The 21,639-nt window shown below is 43.4% G+C and overlaps 1 protein-coding gene and 1 long non-coding RNA gene across 3 annotated transcripts in view; one reads left to right on the plus strand and one right to left on the minus strand.

The window, feature by feature from the left end:
- Positions 1–21,639, plus strand: part of LOC309379919 — a 281,744-nt gene that overhangs the window by 191,046 nt on the left and 69,059 nt on the right. The gene's annotated exons all lie outside the window — the stretch shown is intronic.
- ARSB (arylsulfatase B) overlaps positions 12,084–21,639 on the minus strand; it is a 74,074-nt gene continuing 64,518 nt past the window's right edge. For both annotated transcript variants that reach the window (XM_081929396.1, XM_081929395.1), the window contains 2 exons: positions 15,078–15,203; positions 12,084–14,142 (listed from right to left, as the gene is read on the minus strand). In XM_081929396.1, coding sequence (XP_081785522.1) covers positions 13,877–14,142; positions 15,078–15,203 — 392 coding nt within the window. In that variant the 3' untranslated portion in view covers positions 12,084–13,876. The remainder of the gene's footprint in view (positions 14,143–15,077; positions 15,204–21,639) is intronic.

A 21,639-nucleotide genomic window follows, 5' to 3' on the forward strand; every position in this document is an offset into this window, starting at 1 on the left:
TGTTGATAGGAGGGAGGCCCCACGGCTCCCAGCAGCGGGCGGGGCGGAGTGAGCGTGGCAGACACAATAAAGGGTTCATGCATGGAGCAAGGCTGGGGCGGGCGGGAGGAAGAAAGGCCCGCGTGCCGCGGGGGATACGGAACTCCCCGTCTCTGCTGCTCATTACGAGGGAGGGACGGAGAGGGGACAGCAAGGCCGACGAAGCAAACGGTCGCGGCGAAGCTGGCCTCGGGGGAAACCCAGCACTGGGCAGGAGAAGAGGCTGCTGCGGGAGGCGAGGGAGTTCCCGCCAAGCCCAGCTACTTTTTGGCGCGCTCTCTCTCTTTCGCTCTCCCTCCCTGCTTGATGTGTGTGAGTGAGAGAGAGAGAGACGTTAATGGTACTACTAGCTTGGTGCCTCCCTGCCGAAGACGCTGCCAAAAGCACCAAACGGAAACCGAGTGCAGTGCTGAGCAGCAGTCGTGTCCCTGGGATAGAAAGGGAATTATTGGACACCCTCCTCGCCTGTCTCAGAGGGAAAGGAAAACAGCAAGCAAAGCAGGAGATTGCGCTTCAAAGGAAGAGGAAAAAATATAACACAGCACTGTGTTCAGTGTGTGTGTGTGTGTGTGTATACACTGTGCGCTATGATCCTGTTGGTGGTTTGCTGTTGTGCCCTGATAAGTCTCAGTATTTTATGGGTTATTAAAAAAAAAGACACCTGTTGAGCGAATAAATTGAAACTTGGCATACATAAGCCACCCAATGAGGCCTACAAATGTGGCAGAACTGGTCCTATATTTTATTTATGTAAGAATTTACATACTGCTTGATTGTAAAACACACAAACACAAAATTATAAGCAGTTTACAACTATTCTAAGTGGTTTAAAACATAAACATTGCCTGTAACAGTGCCACATAAGAAGTGCTGGAAATGGACACATTTACTTTTTTCAGTTTTGAAAAGGAGTATCATATATTTCCAATTGTGGTGAAAACTGATGTACAGTGGTACCTTGGGTTACAGACGCTTCAGGTTACAGACTCCACTAACCCAGAAATAGTACCTCGGGTTAAGAACAAGATCAGAATGCACTGCCTGTGAGCACCAACATCAATATTAATTTAAAGCAGTTAAAAACATATTCTGGGAAAGTTAGAGAAATGTATAAAATGGATCCATTAATCTAAAATAAGTTACTTCGTATTCTAAGTATGGGTGCAATCCTATCCTGAAGATTCATAGGCTGTCACTGCAGTGGCAAAAAGGAGCCAATATTCATGGAATTACAGCAGTTCCTCAGGTTACAGACTCCGCTAATCCAGAAATAGTACCTCGGGTTAAGAACTTTGCTACAGGATGAGAACAGAAATTGTGCTCCGGCGGCGCAGCGGCAGTGGGAGGCCCCATTAGCTAAAGTGGTGCTTCAGCTTAAGAACAGTTTCAGGTTAAGAATGGACCTCCAGAACAAATTAAGTTCTTAACCCAAGGTACCACTGTAAATGTTGGCAGGTGAATCCTTCCCTCTCACAGTGTTTGTATGTTTCCACCGGAGGAGGAATAGGACACAGTGGAAGTTCTACCAGCATCAGTTGTGTACCCCCCTTGTCCCCGCTGATAGATTTGCAGCCATAGCTCAGTTGGTAGAGCATGAAACTTTTAATCTTGAGATTGTGGGTTCAAGCCCACATTGGGTTCAAGACCCCATTGCAGGGGGTTAGACTAAATTTACCCTCATGGTCCCTTCCAACTATACAGTCCTATGATTCTACGGTTGCCCGATCCATGCATTTTATTACGCTGCTTCAAAATAATTGTGCATTGTGTTATTCATCACAACTGGACCAATAAGAGTTAAAAGAAACCCTTGGAAATGAGGTTAGCATAAACAACCAGATAATATATCATGCTGAACATTTTACTGCGACTAGCTCTGTTGTAGACATTGATGCTGCAATGGGATACACCCTAACACTGCCAAATGCTTCCCAGTATTATTAAATTTAACTTCACCACTCATCTACAGAGAATTATTAAGTTTCAAATAGAAACTAATTATTCTGGTCTGTCTCAGGGCCGATTCTGACATAATGTCTTTCCCCCCACCCACCCCCAACAGCTGAATATAGCAGAATAGCCTCAGAGGAACATATGTGAAGGGGGTGAATACTATGTCAGATTGAAAAATCCACATGTATTTTGCTGAAAAAGATCTGCGAGCAGGAAATTAAATTCCTAACCGCTCTAGCAGTATTATGCAAAATAATAAAACAGCAAGGAGTTTGTAAATACCCCATAGTAATAACTTAAGTGTCCGCAATATATCTGCTGATTTCATGCCATAATCCAAACAAGTGTGTTCAACTATTTTGTGCTGTTGCGTTGTTCTTCTCTATAAGAATTAGAACAACTGCGTTCAGACAAATGCATTGGAAGGGTCAGCACACAACTAGATTGAGGCCTCTCTTTCCTCCTTCCCCTCTTTTCCACTGGCATTTGGTTGTTCTCATACTGCATAAGGGTTTAACACCTATGGCGATAGCATTCGTGTCAGTACCTCCTATGGCACCCTCGTGAAAGAGGTCAGCAAATATTGCCTCCAAAATCTACAATGCATGAGAAACTACATTTTCCCCCCACTCACTGGCACAGGTGTAGCCTCTCTTACATTGAACAGCTGCTCAAACAAGCCCACATTTCATTGGAAATCTGGGACTGGAAATTTATGCTCTCTTCCATTCTGCACAGAGAACTGCAAAGGCTCTTTTCTGTGGTAGCCAGTGTAGGTGCCTTTTTCTTCATTGCCGAGTGGACTGATGCAGGGGCAAGTCAGTCAGACCATTTTGTGATGCTTTATTCATTCATTCATTCATTCATTCTCCCCCCAATCTGGCTGGGTTTCCCCAGACACTCTGGGTGGCTTCCAACCGAATATGAAAAACAATACAGCTTCAGACATTAAAAACTTCCCTAAACAGGGCCACCTTCAGTTGTCTTTTAAAAGTAAAATAGTTGTTTATTGCCTTGACATCTGCTGGGAGGGCATTCCACAGGGCAGGCACCACTACCGAGAAGGCCCTCTGCCTGGTTCCCTGTAACTTGGCTTCTCACAGTGAGGGAACCACCAGAAGGCCCTCGGCGCTGGACCTCAGTGTCCGACCTGGATGATGGGGGTGGAGACGCTCCTTCAGGTATACAGGACCAAGGATGCTTAGGGCTTTAAAGGTGAGCACCAACACTTTGAATTGTGCTCAGAAACAAACTTTATCTCTTTCTGCGCATTTAGATGTGGCAGTCAATTCCTGATGTGCAGCCACATAGCAGCTGTTTTGTGCCTGGTGCCCATAACAATTTCTAAAAGTTTCAAAAATGCCCATTGGCCCCAACCTATAAATGCTTCCTGCAAATAACACATTATTTCTGTCCACAGATTGAACAAATAATAGCAATTTAGTTGATAATTGACACAAATTGTCTTTTGTCTATAGCTACATGTTTCAGGTGCATGGAAGTGACTTCCATGTGCAAAGAAATTATCTGTTTTGTATTTGATGTTGATGTTAACCTGCTGGCACCTAGATAAAAATTGTCTACAAAATAATGTTTTTACGTGCATCTTGTTCTAAAATGCACTTATAGTTAAATAAACTGAGTATAACACATGACAGCCTGCCTAGATAGTTCCCACTTTCTATTTCTATAATAAAAACAAGTCCCTAATTGGACAATGCACCATGACTCTCAGCTGAAGACCTGACACATCATGTACATGTGCATTTCCCCAAGATGTGTAGAAAAGGACATGCAGTAGCAACATTTTTTGGTTATATCTATATTGAACTATTGTTACATGCTGTAGGTGGGTCTATCTTTAAAGACTGAAAACTACAGCTGCTTCAGAATGCTGCTGCCAGGTTGTTGACAAGGATCCATTGTTCAAAGCATGTGATTCTGCAGCTATTTAATCTGCAGTGACTCCTGGTATGTTTATGAGTTCAATTCAAAGTGGTTGCTGTCACCATTGTGGTTTGTTTCCGGGGTATTTGAAGGACTACCTGTTCGCACTTGATTCTGCCTGCCGGTTAAGGTTTGAGGAAGATCTGCTCTGTATTTTCACCACTATCTAAATTGTGATTAGTGAATACACATGTTTTATGTTGTGGCTTTGATGATGTCAGTCACATCCAGATAATTTAGTGAAGATGATTAAAGAACAGAACTTTAAAGCTTTCCAGAGCCATTTGAGAAATAAACTTGCATTCAAGAATTAGAAAGAAGAAAGAGATTCGGAAACCAGGAGAGAGAGAGAATTGCATATAGTATGAAATTGCCATAAAAATGCAAGGTAGCAATAGGTAATACATCAAATAATGTATAAGTAAATGTATTTACTTAAGAATTATAAAATACAGAACTATTTAAGGTTAACCAGTTCACCTTTTTAAAAAGAACGAAAGTACTTTTTCTGAAGAAAAATACAGAATTTCTGAAGTTATTTTGAAGACTCTGAGAACTTATTGTAAAATGCTAGAATGCTAGAAACACCACTAGAGGTGTTTTTGGAGTTTATCTGGGGGAGGGAGAAAGAAAGTTGAGTCACGTTCAAGGAAAAAACTCCAGCTGTAATGTCCTGCTACTGTCTATGTTGCACCTTTATGCAATAAATTGTGGCTTAGAATAAGGCTGCATACACACGAGAATTTACTCAATGAAGATTGAGTACATGTTTTTTCTAGGTAGTCCATACACAATCTAGATCCTTTGTATATTTTTTGCCCCTGAAAAGTGCTTATTGAGAAACTGGTTTCATTCCAAGAACAAAAGCGCATTGTGGATTGATTCTGCATTACCTCACAGTGTGTTCATTTGGAAAGAGAGATCTAAGTAGTCCCAGCAGTGTGTCCACATCTGCCCAATGACATTGTGAGTGGGCATATACCAATAATCGTCCACCCGGGGCATGTGCAGGGAGGAAAAATGTGCAGATAACCTAATTAAGGGGAGGGTTTTCAAATATGTATCAAGTAACTACACCCATTCTTGTGGACAGCAGGATCTATAATCCATCTAGATTGAAAGCAGGATGTTGAGGACAAGCACAAGGGATTATTCTGGAGTGAGAAAAACAACATTTTTGTGCTATTAACAGGTTTGTGTGTACACAGCCTGGACACTCTAAGGCGGAATCTGTTACTGACTTTGCCAGCCATTTAGGATGCAAAAGGCTGACACTTCCACACAGCTGCTTTGAGCTGTTTATACACTGTGAAAATGGGCTCTGTAACAACTGCTAGTGTGCAACCTCTGGCCTTCAAACAACAGACTTTTATCCACATAGATGGGCAATGATGTAATTTGAGACAATTCACAAAACCCTAAGCTACTCTGTGGGACAATGGGAGCTTTTCATTCCTGTTCTTCATTTAGCGTGTATGAGCCATTCTGGTCAATTTGCAGTTGTGGACTATGTCAATCTTTATTTCTACCAAGCAGTATTCCAAAGGCTTGTTAAACTGATTTTTACCCTAGACAAGTATAAACTTGTTTCTTTGGAAATATGTCCTATTGATATAAATGGAACACGCTCCCCCTAAACAGTTCGTCGTAACAGTCATCAACTCAGTCCTAAATATATATATATAAACTGGTCAAATCCCACAAGAGATATTTGCATGCAGAATGAAGCCTCTTCATGCACAGCTGATCAGAATGGAGACACATATCCACATTGCAGTGTTCAGTTGGGGCCCAATGAATTGCATGGATGGTACTTTGAATATGCAGTGTAGATACAGCTAGAAAGCAAGAGAAAAGTTTTCCTGACATATATTTGCATATCTCTCAGTGTGTGCAACTAGACCACCAGCTAAAGTGGACAGTGCTTAGATATTATAAGTATGTGTGAAGTATGCATCATGTCACCTTTTAACTGCTTTGGCAAATTGCTGCCTGCCAGGACTGGCCCACCCATTAGGCAAGGTGAGGTGAGGCAGCTGCCTCTGGCAGGAGGATCCACAGCAGCAAAAGATCCGGCCTCTAAGGAATGCATTACCTGCTGGTGGTGGTGGTGCTGCAGAAAATATGATTGTGGCTTGCTCCTGGAAGGCTAGATCTGCCCCACTGCTGCCTCTGCAGCCTAAAACATATAGTCTGCCTTGTGCTCTGGCTCCTCCTCCCAAGCTTGCAAACCATTCCTCCCTGTTCGCTTACAACAGGCAAACTCTAATCCAAAACCAAAACTACTGGTCTTCTGTTTTACTAAACGTAAAGGTAAAGGGACCCCTGACCATTAGGTCCAGTCGTGACCAACTCTGGGGTTGCGGCACTCATCTCGCTTTATAGGCCGAGGGAGCCGGTGTACAGCTTCCGGGTCATGTGACCAACATGACTAAGCCGCTTCTGGTTACCCAGAGCAGCGCACGGAAACACCGTTTACCTTCCCGCCGGAGCGGTACCTATATATCTACTTACACTTTTGATGTGCTTTCGAGCTGCTAGGTTGGCAGGAGCAGCTCACCCCGTCATGGGGATTTGAACTGCTGACCTTCTGATCAGCAAGTCCTAGGCTCTGTGGTTTAACCCACAGCGCCACCCACGTCTGTCTTACTAACTATCCTCCATTTGCAGCTGCCACAGTCTTTGCTTTGCTGGTGGCCAATCTCGACAGGTCATGACTTTGTCTTTATTTCTTAATGGCTTATCTCTAAGTGATTCCCTGGTCAGGAAAAAAAGTTTAGCCTGTGTTTCTGCACCGCTAAATAAAACACCTGGCACCTTCTCTTAATACTTCAAGTATTGGTTAAACCCTAACATTTACTAAACTTAGGAAGCATGGGTGTCCTGCACCTACAAACTCTGGCACCCAAACCTATAACAATACTTAAGCCAGAGGTTGGGAGCCTCAGGTGCAAGAGCTGAATGTGACTCTACAGGCCCCCCATCTGACCCTTGGAACTCTTTCCCAGCCATACATATCATACCCTAAGTGTTTTTGTCTGGCTGGAATGTGTCCTTGAACTCTGAGCATGATTATTGCTTGCCAGCCCCTTCTGCCCCTTGCCTGAGGACAGAAGAGATGTGTAGAAATTAGCCTACAGTACAGATGTAAAATTAACACTTGTTGCTTTTACCATTGGCATGTGGTTGTCAGTTGCTCAGAAGGGAATGTGACATTGGGACTGAAAGACATTCCCCACCTCTGACCTAAGTAGTCATTAAAGGCCTCCAAATTCAGAGTTCTATTAACAGTGTAAAACGGACCCTTTGTTTCCTGCAGTACCCTGTGGGCTTCTGAATGACCACCTTGTGATTATGAATCAGTTGAGCAGTTTTGGAGTCTTTCACCAGAAAGAGACAGGTGACACATGCTTATTTTAATGAATGGTACCAAAAAACTTCCTCTAATGTTTACTATCTGTATCTAAACTTTTGTGCAGAATTAATAATTCAAAGTTGTTTTTCTCCCACGCACATTTGAGCATCGTCTCCTTTGTCATTACAACATCCTCAAGCAATGAAGCAATGAAGATCTCAGCAATGCTGAATTATGTATGACTGATTGATTCGCGGGCTGCAGTAAGCAGCTGTAACGCAAATAATGTCTGGTGTCAAAACAGTTAAAGTGATGCTATTGATCTGAGTGGGATACTGGACATTCCTGCAGTTCTGATAGATTCCTCCAATGGGTTGTCACTTGCATAGGGGGAAGTGGAGGCTAGATATGGACATAGTGCATTGATCAGAAAACATTTGTAACACATTGATTAAGAAAGAACACTATAGGAAATAAATGGTGCTTGGGGGAAATTAGTTTGTGCACTGCAGCTTCATATGAATTCCGGGGAGGATGTTTGGATCCAGAGGTAACTCTGGCCCCATGGCTTAATTGGGGCTGTAACTGTTCTTTTGCACACAGAGAAACTGAATATTTAGGAAACAGCAAATGACCGAGAGCAAGAAAACAAATGAATATTCAAAGAAACTGCCAAAGGTTGAACTATCTACTATGAAAAATGTTATCCAAAGCAGTGGGTGATCTATAGTTATGGTCTTACATTCATTTAAGAACAAAGAAAAGAGATTGCACCCATTGTGGGGTGGAATGCAACAGGCAAATCCAGTGTATCTTTACAAAGGGGGAAATAGTTAATCAGAGCTACAATTCCCAGTACCCTTAACAAACTACAGTCCCCAGGAATCTTTGGAGAGGGGATGTGCTTTAAAAGTATAATGTGTACCTTGTCAAAAACTGTATCAATTCTAAACACACCATTTGTATAGGAGCTGGGGCTGCAAGTGCAGTTGGAGTCAAGTCGATGGAAGAATCCAGTAATCACATGCTGAGAATAATGGATTAAATGATGCCTTACAAGATTGTTTTGAAGGCAGCCAAGATTGAATTGGGATGGGGAGAGATGGAGGTCAAATGTAATTTCTCATTCAGGTCTGAAGTTGTGAGGGTTAAAGACAGGCTCCCAAGGGGATAGTTTGAGCCAGTTCATTTGCTGGTGGGAGTTGTTTCTAACATGGATTGTACTGTATTGAAATGTGTTTCAAAGTCAATAATAAATAAGATTAAAGTATCAGTGAAAATAAATGAAAGAAAGCTATCATCTATTTAATTAACCAGTTGACTCCCAAATAGAGAGAAATGTGTTCCATCTGCATTTTGAAGGGGACCAATCTGATTCACCAGTCCAAGCATTATATGCAGGTCACCCACTCGCTGGATCATCATCTTCCAAAGCAACTACTCTATTCCAAACTTAAAAATAGAAAGCGTAATGCTGGTGGTCAACAAAAGAGGTTTAAAGACTGTCTCAAGGCAAATCTAAAAAAAATAGTATAAACACTGACAATTGGGAAACACTGGCCTGCGAGCGCTCCAGCTGGAGAACAGCCTTTACCAAAGGTATCATGGGCTTTGAAGACACTTGAACTCAGGACGCAAGGGAGAAACGTGCTAAGAGGAAGGCACGCTTGGCAAATCCACACCGTGATCAACTCCCGTCCGGAAACCAATGTCCCCACTGTGGAAGGACATGTGGATTGGCCTCCACAGTGACTTACAGACTCATTGTTAAAACTGTGTTTATGGAAGACAATCTTACTCGGCTACGAGTGATTGCCAGAGAAGAAAGAAGTATATGCAGGTCAACTATGGAACGGATTGCAAACTTCCTTGTGTGTGTTTCATAAGGGAAATGTATTGAAAGGCATAGAAAAATGTGTATTTTAGGGAAATATTATGTACAAAATGCGAACTTCAAGGAAATGTTTATATAACTTAATTGTGGGGGTTCTATGCATTTTTTTAAGAATTAGTTTTTATTGGGGGTTTTGTGTTACAAAGCAAACAGATCAACAGGGAATGGTACATCTATGGGGGGTTCTATGCTTGTAAAAAACTGCAAAATTGGGAGAAAACAGAGTTGTTGTTAGAATTTATATACTGCCCTATACCTGCAGGAGTGACAAGGAATGGAACCATATAGACTGAGTAATCAATTCCTACACACAAAATATCCACCCTGTCAAAGGGGGGGAAAATCACAACTAAGTAAAATAATTGCAAGAGGAATTAGAACATTGTGAACTTGTAAATATTTGCAGTGCAATCCTATGCATATTTACACAAAAGCAAGTCCAGCGAGTTTCATAGGGTTTACTCACAACTGAGTGTACACAGGATTTTAAAGTTTAGTTGAAAAACCAAGCTTGAAGAATAGGATGAATTATGTGTATTATACCAAATTAAGTGTGCAGTTTTGTAACTAGAAGAATACAGTGGTACCTCGGTTTAAGAACAGCCCTGTTTACGAACGATTCAATTTACGAACTCAGCAAAAGCGGGAGGCCTCATTAGGGAAAGTGCACCTCGGTTTAAGAACGGTTTCAGTTTAAGAATGGACTTCCGGAACGGATTGAGTTTGTAAACCAAGGTACCACTGTATACTTGTTTCTTGGCAAGGATTTAACAATGTCAAATCAAAGGAATCCATTGTGGGAAAAGACAGAAAGGCAGCAGGGGAGCCCAGGAGCTGCAGCCCCCCACATCTATCTTATTATGGGGTGGGTGGGTTAGGAGACGAGCATGGCTGGCTGCCATGATGCTCTCTTTATGGCTCAGCTGGAACAGGCAAAGACTGGGCCAGAAGCAAAACACCAGGGTGAAGACTTTTGTAGCCCCTCAGTGTCCCATCACTAAGTAGGCTGAAAGCCAAGGGATGTCGGATGGTTTGGAACACCACAAGCAGTGTGTCAAGGGTGGAGGAAGCAGACAGGAGAGTGAAAGTAAAGGAGCTTGTTTGAGGAGAATTGGGACAAAAGGTATGGGGGAACGTGTGCAAGTGGAACAGGGATAACTAGATTAGAAGCCTCTCACCACAAGAGACAGGGGGAGAGTGGAAGGACAGTAAATAACTGACTGCTGCTATGTAAGATAGGCCTTGGTGGCAGGCCAGAGGGGTGTGTGTGTGTCTTGTAAAGAAACCTACCAATCTATGATGTCTGCTGATAAACTGGGCTTTGAACTCCTTCAAGAAATAAGCACTCACCAGTTGAACACTGAAGAAAGGGAATCTGCTGACATTCTGAAGGCTTTCTTTACTAAATTTTGATATTTTTTTTAAAAAGATCTATGTGACGTTCTTAGTCCTCCTACCCCCCTGAAGTGCTGTATAAATAACAGAATCATAGTCATCTAGTACTAACCCATTCTGTTTATATGTTCCGTTTGATTGGCAGAGCTTTAAGTTTTCCATAGAATATTATCTGTTTTTAAAAAAGATAAAAAGTCCTTGTAGTTATGCTGATTCTCAGAGCTGTTTGCTAAATCTGAAGACATAAAATAAAACAATGCCAAAGATGAAATATGTGCCCAGCTCTAACATGTCGATTTAGTGTATTGTGCAGAAGACTGTAGTATAGCTCATGACTTTATAAAGAGCCCTCAGATATTTTAAGAATGAAAGGAACTATGCAGTCAAACCTATATTTTCTTCATTGCCTTGGATGCCAGGGTTTGTCCATAGTAAGCTGTGGCTTTGCTAGTATAGCTTGTTGTGGTTTCTGAAGAGTATGTTCTGTACATCTAAATCTAGAATTTCTCTTTGACTGTACTTATTTTAACTATAGCTCTTCAGACAAAACACAGCAGCTTTCTTTATCACAGAGCCCAGACAGAACGAAGGGTAGCTAGCAGCTAGGAAGGTTATCTTTTTTATGATTGCAGCAGATGTTCAGCCTGTGTGAGTGTCTGGAGGCAGTTGGAGGATGGATGGGGCTAACAGATTGAGGTTGAATCCTGACAAGACAGAAGTACTGTTTTGGGGGGACAGGAGGCAGGTGGGTGTGGAGGACTCCATGGTCCTGTATGGGGTAACTGTGCAGGTAACTGTGCCCCTGAAGGACCAAGTGCGCAGCCTGTGAGTCATTTTGGACTCAACAGCTGTCCATGGAGGTGCAGGTCAATTCTGTGTCCAGGGCAACTGTCTACCAGCTCCATCTGGTATGCAGGCTGAGACCCTACCTGCCTGCGGACTGTCTCACCAGAGTGGTGCATGCTCTGGTTATCTCTCTATGTGGGGCTACCTTTGAAGGTAACCCGAAAACTAATCCAGAATGTGGCAGCTAGACTGCTGAGACCACATAACATTGGTCTCAAAAGACCTACATTGGCTCCTAGTATGTTTCCAAGCACAATTCAAAGTGTTGGTGCTGACCTTTAAAGCCCTAAACGGCCTCGGTCCAGTATACCTGAAGGAACGTCTCAAACCCCATCGCTTCTCCGCCATGGAATCTCCTCAGCCCATTCTCCCCCTCACTTTACCTTGCTCTGGTAATGTCAGAGCAAGCGCTGTGAATTGGGCCCAGGAACAAACAGTCGGACAAATATAATTTATTTGTGGTCCACTGGTTGCAAATGAAAAGTTTCAGAATGTAAAATGCATGAGATTTTCAAAAGAGGGGGGAAACCCAGAAAGCAAGAAGATTGTCTAAAGGAAATTACAATATTTAGACGTTTTGAAACCTGCTTAGTAAATTCAACTTGCTCAAACTTATTAGAGCCCTCTAATAAAATGACCAACTGAGACTCTGACCACCATCCTGTGATGGCATCTGACCATCCCTTTATTTAAAAAGAACACGTGACACAGATTAAGATACTCCCAAAACATTTTCCCCTACTTTTTCCACCTCGTGCAGAATTCTATAAACCGCTATTACGTTTTCACCCACTTTCACCCACTCTTCACAGTCCCTTTTTGGTTTTACTACCCTAAACAAAACAGCGTCATCAGCAAACTTGGCTGCCTCTCTGCTCACACCTACCTCCACATAATTTACAGACATATTAAAAACAATGGTATCATCCCAGATCTTTGAGGAATCCCACTTCCACTGTGAGAATTGTCCATTTATTATTGTTCCCAGTTTTCTGTTATTTGGTTACTGAGCCATAAGAGAACCTTTCTTCTCATCCCATAACTACTAAGTTTAATCAGGAGCCTTTGGTGAGGGGACTTTGAGTAAAAAGAAAAGAAAAAAGTCCAAGGAGTTCTGAGTAAATATGTATAATAGGGCGGCAGCAGATGGAATGGTGGGGTGGAGGCAGCTACCTCACCTCCTGGCAGGTGAGCCGCTGATGCTTACTGGGAGGTTCACAGTGGTGGCAAGGTTGGTGCAGTGCAAAGAAGAAGAAGAAGAAGAAGAAGAGGAAGAGGAGGAGGAGGAGGAGGAGAAGAAGGAGTTTGGATTTGATATCCTGCTTTATCACTACCAGAAGGAGTCTCAAAGCGGCTAACATTCTCCTTTCCCTTTCTCCCCCACAACAAACACTCTGTGAGGTGAGTGGGGCTGAGAGATTTCAGAGAAGTGTGACTAGCCCAAGGTCACCCAGCAGCTGCATGTGGAGGAGCGGAGACGTGAACCCAGTTCACCAGATTACGCGTCTACCGCTCTTAACCACTACACCACACTGGCTCTCAAAGGTGCCAGCAAAGTCAATCCAGTGCTCCTGCCAGTGTCATATGCACTGTGCCACCCTCCACAATATCTTGCCCTTCTCCCTCCTGGTAAGCAGCAGCAACTCACCTGCTAGGAGGTCAGGTATACATCTCCAAGCCACCATCCTGTCCACCACTGTGGACACAGTATTCATATTGATCACATTATTCATATTGTGGAAATAAGACATTTTGGGTGTAGAGCCGACGTGTTTGGCTATCGCTAGGACCTTGGTGTGTAGCTGCTAAGAGGTTCTGTTCATGGACATTCTAGGATGCTCCTGTTAGAGTGACTCGCGAGGTAAAGGTGGGGAGAGAGAAAAGGAACTCTACAATTGGCTTCTTTCTCCTTTTCTTTACAACTCTGTCAGCCTCCGATAAAAGCTGGCTCCCGGCAAGTATGAAATCAAGCCTTTGACTTCAGATGCGAAAGAATTTAGAAGGCCCTGCCCCCCCCTGCCATGACTCAGAGCTTTCCAACTGAAATAATGTTTCCCAGCTGGCCAGGAACTTTGGGAAGGCGGCATCATTTTACCCTCTGCTTCAGAGACATGTCATGGACGGCAAAAACCCCACCAACATCCGAATGGCAGATTTATGATTCTATAGAACTTCAAGCACAACCGATGGTGAAACGGGATCCTTCAAACAGCTTTTGAGTAAGAAGAACTGGATCCAGTGGACTGAAGTGAAAGCTGAAGAGGTAAAATAAACGAGTCAGAAGTGTCTGTGTCCCTGAGTCTATGGGCTGATTCCCATGGAACATTTTTGTACACTTTGCCGTGGTGTGCACAAGGATGCACACATTTTTATGTACACAAATATAATGTGGGAATCAGCTCTATGACTACCCTGGATATACCTTTCTCGGGCTGCTGAGCAGTTTCCTACATCCAAGGCCCCCAGGCTTTCTTCGTTCCTGGGTCACAATGAGGGTCATTTTCTGGGTAGAACACGGGAACAGAGTTATTGTTATAGTGCTGGAGACGCAAAAGGAGCTTTCTCACAATGTCAGGATATTTTTCTGACAAGTCACTTCGTTCCTTGGGATCATTAACAATATCATAGAGCCAAAGTTTCTTTGTTGGAGGGTCTGAAGACAGAGCCTCTGACTCATCAAATAAAGATGGCGGTGGAAACCAGTGGGAGCAACCTATAAACAGGAACAGAGCAGATTAGAAGTTAGTTGGGACAGCATTAGCCTCTTAATTTGTTTCCAGCTTGTTCACAGATCTGACTTGTTCAATTTCAGAGAAGTGGAATTGAACTTGCGATGTGGAATTTGTTTTTTTTCCTACAGAGATTTGCCAGCTGACCAACAGAATACCCAGAAGATGAACTAGATGTTAGTAGGAAGAAGAGTTCCTAATATAAACGGTATGAAGCTCAGTCTGCAGTAGAGCTATTTGGCTGAGGTTTGTTGTTCTTTTCTTGGTTTTGACACCACTGCCCTCAACTCCTTTCTTATTGTACCTTTTGCACCTTTACATATTTTTTTATAACGAACATTCAATGATCAGCAGGTGAACTTTGAGCAACAAGACACACACAAGCGGACAAACAGTGCCATCCTAGAAACAAGATAAGAGATTAATCTGCAAGAACACTGATGGACATATAGGAAATTATAGTGCCAGCTGGATGCCTCAACTGGAAAGCTGGGATGCCTGCCATTGAGTGAGCTTTCTAGCAGGTGTGCCTCTTGCTCCTTCAAGCGACAGATCTGAATACAATGCTTCATATTATGTCAAAACAGATAGTGCATGTGGGAATCTTAGCACACTTTAAACACATAAGTTACTTTTTCAGGCAGAACAGCCTAAACTGGTCATCTTCCCCACCTCTGTAAGCTGCCCAGGAGGAAATGTCTATTGATGGGTGGCCATACACATTTAACAAACCAACCAACCAGCCTTACTTTAAGGCTGAAGAGGAGGGAGTTCTTATGATCATTATTAGTCAGTTCTTTCTTACACCTCTGGAGCATCAATTGCTACCAAAACCAGTATTCACAAATTTAATACAGCAGACACCAGGAAGTGCCATTATCTGGAACATGCAAAAGGGAGGAATCCCATAACAAGTTACCTGGATTGCCTGTTAGTAGTTTCCATTTTCCATGTCGAATTGCAGCATGTATGGAGGTATTGAAAATTGAATCTTCCCAGGAAAAATCATTACTCTGTGATGAAGTTCTGTTGCTGATACCTTCACCTAAGATCAAATAGGACATGAGTATTATATCCATTGTGAAATTATATTGTTTGTGTGCTGAATAGGTAAAAAGGTAAAGGACCCCTGGACGGTTAAGTCCAGTCAAAGGCAACTATAGGGTTGTGGCGCTCATCTCACTTTCAGGCCGAGGCAGCTGGCATTTGTCCACAGACAGCTTTCTGGGTCATGTGGCCAGCATGACTAAACCACTTCTGGTGCAACGGAGGACCGTAACGAGTGCCAGAGTGCAATGAAACTTATTATGCATTTTAAAGAAATACTTATAATTATAAAACACTTATGGTGAAGAGAGAGGAATCATTTGTTAGAGCTGTGGAGATAGCTAGGAAGTGTAACAATAACATTCCATACAAATATAGCCTTCTTTCCCCATGGTCAACATGTGAAAATAACAGTTCGGTAAGTTTGCAGATAGTAGGTGTAGCTGGGGGCATACTGGGCGCCACACTGTGGGGGGTGGCACTTACCACGGGCCGGCAGTGCACCCGAGCCACACATCTCTCCTGGGAGTGGCATGGTGGCTCGGGAGCCTGAAGGCTCCATGCTGCCCCAAACTGGCTAGGTGGGGTTTGCATCCACCTGCCACCACCCTACAGCTGAGGGGGAGGTGGTGGGCGGACTCCATAGAGGCTCTGCTCAGTGCCCCCTGCCCTGGCTTGCCCCACCCCTGGGTAAAAGGACACACGTCACCCCTGGCACCCGGGTGGCTAGCTATGCTGCTTCCAAAGATACCACCAGTGCTTTTTTTCTTAAAAAAACAAAATGTTTAGGGGTACTCTCATTTTGACTCAAGAAAACCACCATTTTATAGTTCATGCATGTGAGGTGCTTAAATATAACATAAAAAGGTGAGAAGTATCCCCAAAGCATAAGGCGTTTCTGGCAAGAGTGGTGGCTGATTGAGCATTTGACTTGACAGACGATAGATCTGTCATGAAATCATGTAATTTTAAAGTATTGCATCTGTGTTGATTATTTAAAGGCCATTTGTATATATTTACATGTTTAGATTTTGGTTTCTTCTTTTACAGTGTTATTGTGAAGGCAAAATTTTGAGTGCTTCCAATATGATAAAAATATCAGTTCTAAATTAAAATTACTTTATAGGAAGCAATCTGTCTGTGTAGGGTACATGCATAAGTGAAGGGCGTGTAGATAGATGACAGCAGCAGAGAAGGCCCCCTCTTTAGGATGGAGTAGGAGGATTCAGAAAAGCCTTGTCTGTGTAGGCAGACTCATCTTGGCCTTTATTCCAGCAGAACAGAAAGCATGCCTGATTGTCAGCGACGTGTGAGGCCTGAGAACACAGTGCAGCCTTTAATTTGGCCCTGCCAATAATGTAAATATTATAATGAACATGTGTTCCCAAGGCTCCAGCCTAATGAGATGGATGCAACCTGGGCTAGCCACAGTCCTAAGAATCTGCTAGAAAAAGGCACACACCAGCCACAGTTTATACACTGCTGAGTAACCATATTCTTTCCATATTCTTTGAGCACATTGAGTTTGCTACTGTTTTTAATTTTTATTACTACAATTGTTTTATCATTATGTTATTATTATTTTAGGAATGTTTCTGTCCTCTCTTTCCAGTTCACAAACTGAACCACTCCAAGTGTCTTATGAAGCAAAAGTAAAAATAATAAAAAATAATAATGCCTACACACTATTACAATAAAAGATGCAGATAAAAAGCACCACAAATCAGTCGACCTATAAAAATGAAGTACAGTGGTGCCTCGGGTTAAGTACATAATTCGTTCCGGAGGTCCGTTCTTAACCTGAAACTGTTCTTAACCTGAAGCACCACCTTAGCTAATGGGGCCTCCTGCTGCCGCCGCGCTGCCGGAGCACGATTTCTGTTCTCATCCTGAAGCAAAGTTCTTAACCCAAGGTAATATTTCTGAGTTAGTGGAGTCTGTAACCTGAAGCATATGTAACGTGAGGTACCACTGTAAATCACCAGAAAACAAATATCCAGCTTCTGGGACAAAGACCAGCCTAAATAAAAATGTTATATACCATCAAACAGGGAGAAAGTATGGGTTTCCCATGATATGATGCTTCAGAGAGTGAGAGAAAACGCTCTCCCATGTCCCTGCCTACTATACCTTAGGTGTAGGGTGAAGAATGCATAAAAGTGCCTCTCTTAATAACTTTTGAGTCCAGGCAGCAGCATCTAGGAGGAAATAGTCCTTCAGGTATTCTGGTCCTAAGCTGTGTCAGGCTTGAAAGTTATATAAGTGCACTTGAAAGTGCTCACCCCAAACACCTCCACACAGATTCTCTCAGTAAGCCATACAACAGCAGTGCATCATAGGTCATTGTTATTATCATCCTGTACTGCGGTTGGAGGACTGACAAAGAGAATGGGTTGTTTGCCTGAGGCTAGCAGAGGGTGAGTTGAGGTTTCCTCTTTCTGTCTGACAATAGGGAATTCATCCGCACCTTTAATGATATGTGCAGCGTTTTATTAGGTGGTGAGTGAAGTCATTTATGAAGGCAAGCTCCTTTTTAAGAAGCACTGATGATGAAACATTTCCATGAGATTTGATATGCTCTTTTAGAACAGCCACTTTCCCACACTGTTTATAAGTGTAAAATAAAGTCAGTCCAGCCCACTCTAAACTTCCAGGGGTTAAACTGTGCTGGTTTATGTTTTTCCTTGATCTCTGTAAATTTAATTACACTTTTAACAGTTTTCTTGCTCTACTTTCAACATGGAACAAGAATGAAAGGAAAAGTCTGCCAGACACACACTGAATTAGAAAATCGTTGAGGTAAAGGCCTGCACATGGTATTTATTATCTAGGCTGGAAAATTCAAATCTTTCATCATTTTGTGTGTACATTCCATGTGACTCGTTCCAAATTGATCCAAACTTTTGATTTTCAATTTATAAAAGCAAACATCACGGGCAATATATTGCAATGATAATTTATATGTAAAAGGTTTCAGAACAGACAATATTTGTTTTGTGTGGAAGTATAAGGCAGAGAGAGAAATACATACAAACCAGAGTTTCAGCCTATTTATCTAAATAACTGAATTAAAAATCCTAAAGCTTTCAGCCTAACTTTTCACCCCCAAAGTCTAAGTAAAGGTAACTATAGGCAACCCCCAATTTGTGCGAGGGCTGTTTTCCAGGTCCTCGCACGTGACAGCAGAGCATGTCTAAGCCAGCTCCACCGCCTTTTCTGGTCATTTCCAGGTCATCACAATGCATGAGGTCACGTATCAATTGGTTACCCTGCCTTGACTCTCCCATAATTTCTTAAGAAGAGCTCAGCTGTGTCAGAGCTGGAGTCAGGCATAAAGGTAAAGGGACCCCTGACCATTAGGTCCAGTCGTGACCGACTCTGGGGTTGTGGTGCTCAACTCACTTTATTGGCCGAGGGAGCCGGCGTACAGCTTCCAGGTCATGTGGCCAGCATGACTAAGCCGCTTCTGGCAAACCAGAGCAGCACATGGAAACACCGTTTACCTTCCCACCGGAGCAGTACCTATTTATCTACTTGCACTTTGACATGCTTTCGAACTGCTAGGTTGGCAAGAGCAGGGACCGAGCAACGGGAGCTCACCCCATTGCGGGGATTCGGACTGCCAACCTTCTGATCAGCAAGCCCTAGGCTCAGTGGTTTAACCCACAGTGCCACCCATGTCCCTGGAGTCAGGCATAGGTCAGCAATAAAACAATAAACCACCCGAGGCCAATGAAATTATCTCTTTATTTAAGGAAACAAACCACAGCTCAGTCCTAGTAGTCTCAGCAACTCTTTCCAGGAGGTCTTGCCCCCAATGAAGCAATTGTGACAAATGAAGGTCTCCACCTCCACAGTGCCCATTACAAATCCTCCTCTCCGGGATCTTTCCCAAGCAGTTGCAAACTGAATCTGCACACTCTGCTCTGCTCATTTCGGTTATCTGCGTGTTCTAGGAGATTCAAGGGGGAGGGGAGCTGGTTGCAGCAGGAGGGGAAGACTGCCTCTCTGTCTCCTGGCCCCACGGCTCTCCAGTCCCTGCTTCTGCTTCTGCTTCTGCTTCTGCCTCTGAGTCTGAACTGTTCTTGGCCGCAGCCTCTTCCTGTTACCTCTTCAGCTTCTGACACCTTCTCCTCCCAGTCTGCTCCTTTTCCCATTCATTGTCGTCAGAGATATGCTGCCTCTAAAACCTGGAGCTTCCATGTAGCCATAATTCCCTCTAATAGTGATCCCAGGTCAAAACAAAAAAAAATCCTTCCAGTAGCACCTTAAAGACCAACTACGTTAGTTCTTGGTATGAGCTTTCGTGTGCATGCACACTTCTTCAGTGATCCCAGGTGTTTGAATGCTGGTCAGTTTTGAAGCAAAAGGGGCCACCTCAAAATAGCTAGGGGTTTCTACATACCGTATTTTTCGCTCCATAAGGCACACCTGACCATAAGGCACACCTAGTTTTTAGAGGGGGAAATCAAGAAAAAAATATTATCCCCCCCCCCCCAGCCCCAAAGAGCAAAGAAGCCGGGAGAGGCTGCGCGCAGCTATGGCAATTCCCCCACCTCCCGCAAAAGCCCACAGGAGCCGCACACCCTTTAAGGAGCGCACCCTTAAAGGAGCGTGCAGCTCCTGCGGGCTTTTCTACGAGGAGGGAGAAGGGACTGACTGGCCGCGTCAATCCCTTCTCCCTCCTGGGGAAAAGCCTGCAAGAGCCGTGCTTAGCTTGTGTGTGGCTCTTGGGGGCTTTTCCTGCCTGCCTCCCCCTGCATTCGCTCCATAAGACGCACACACATTTCCCCTTACTTTTTAGGAGGGAAAAAGTGTGTCTTATGGAGCGAAAAATACGGTACTTCAGAAACCCCCTTCCTCCTTCCTGAAAGTTCCCTCCCCTCTAAGAGGCCGCAGGGCATTCCTCTTAAAAAGTGGGGGGAGACATTTCCCTCTTGCCATGAAGAATTCCCAATGATAGACCTGTTTCCATAAATCTAATTTCATTCAAAATCCATCTAAGTCCATAGTCATCATCAGATCATGTAGCAGCAAGTCCCATCAATTTACTGTAGGAAGTGTGAAAAAGTACTTCTTTTGGTTGGTTTGGAATCACTCCACATTCATCTCCACTGGGTGACTTGAGATTTTAGTATTATGAGGAAGATCTCGGTCTTTGACCCATTTTAACTGTCTTTTTTTCTAAATTTCAATTTCTTCATAAATGTTTATTATAAGCTCCTGTGTAGAGTTACTGTGTTTATATTAATGATTATATATTGCCGTGCCTATTGCTATTAATATGGCAAAAGCATGACAGTGCAAACATGAGAGTGTGCAGGTTCTAGGAGAGGAGTTTGGGGGGTTTTTTTATTATAAATGAATCAACCAAAATTATAAAGGGTCTGGAAGCCAAGCCTTAGGAAGAGCGGTTGAGAGAGTTGGGAATTTTTAGCTTGGGAAAGAAGAGACTAAGAGGAGATATGATAGCCACCTTCAAATATCCCAAGGGCTGTCACATGGAAGATGGAGCAAACTGGTTTTCTCCTGCTCCAGAGGGCAGGACCTGAACCAATGGATTCAAGTTACAAGAGAAGAGATTGTGACCAAACATCAGAAGAACCTTCTGACAGTAAGAGCTGTTTGACAGTGGAACAGACTCCCTTAGCAGGTTGTGAACTCTCCTTCCTTGGAGTTTTTAAAGCAGAGGTTGGGTGGACATATGTCACGGATGCTTTAGATGAGAGTCCTGCATTGCAGGAAGTTGGGGTCCCCTCCAACTCTACAATTCTATGATTCTATTAATCCCAAAGCAGTTTACAAGCAACATATAATACAGTGGACACTCGGGTTGCGAATGTGATCTGTGCGGGATGCACGTTCGCAACCCGCAGCGTCCGCAACCTGCAGTGTTACGTCTGCGCACGCACGGGTTGTGATTCAGCACTTCTGCGCATGCGCAAAGCATGATTTAGCGCTTCTGCGCATGTGCGACCGCCAAAACCTGGAAGTAATCAGTTCTGGTACTTCTGGGTTTTGGCGGTCCGCAACCCAAAAAACCACAACCTGAAGCGTCTGTAACCCAAGGTATGACTGTAATAGCATTATGGAACATAATAGGACATCACAAACACAGCATAAATTAACAAACATAAATGGCAAACAGATCATGGCAGCGTCACTTATCTCCAGTTATTTTGTTGATGTGCCACAGTGAGCTAAGCCATGGTTTGGTTTAACATGTTGTATAAATCCAGGTTCATAATTTAGCTCTTGCAGACAAACAAGGAACCATAAAACCAGGAGCCTAGATTCAGATGACACACTATGCCAAGCTAAAGCTTAGTTCAGTGCAGTGGGGCAGAAAAACAACCCAGGAAGAGTGAAGTGGCTATGAACTCCTCTTCAGTAGCCTGTGTGCACATGCATTCATGCTAAGCCATGGTTTGGTT

The sequence above is a fragment of the Podarcis melisellensis genome, assembly GCF_964234715.1.
Source record: "Podarcis melisellensis genome assembly, chromosome: 11".
Classification (NCBI taxonomy): domain Eukaryota; kingdom Metazoa; phylum Chordata; class Lepidosauria; order Squamata; family Lacertidae; genus Podarcis; species Podarcis melisellensis.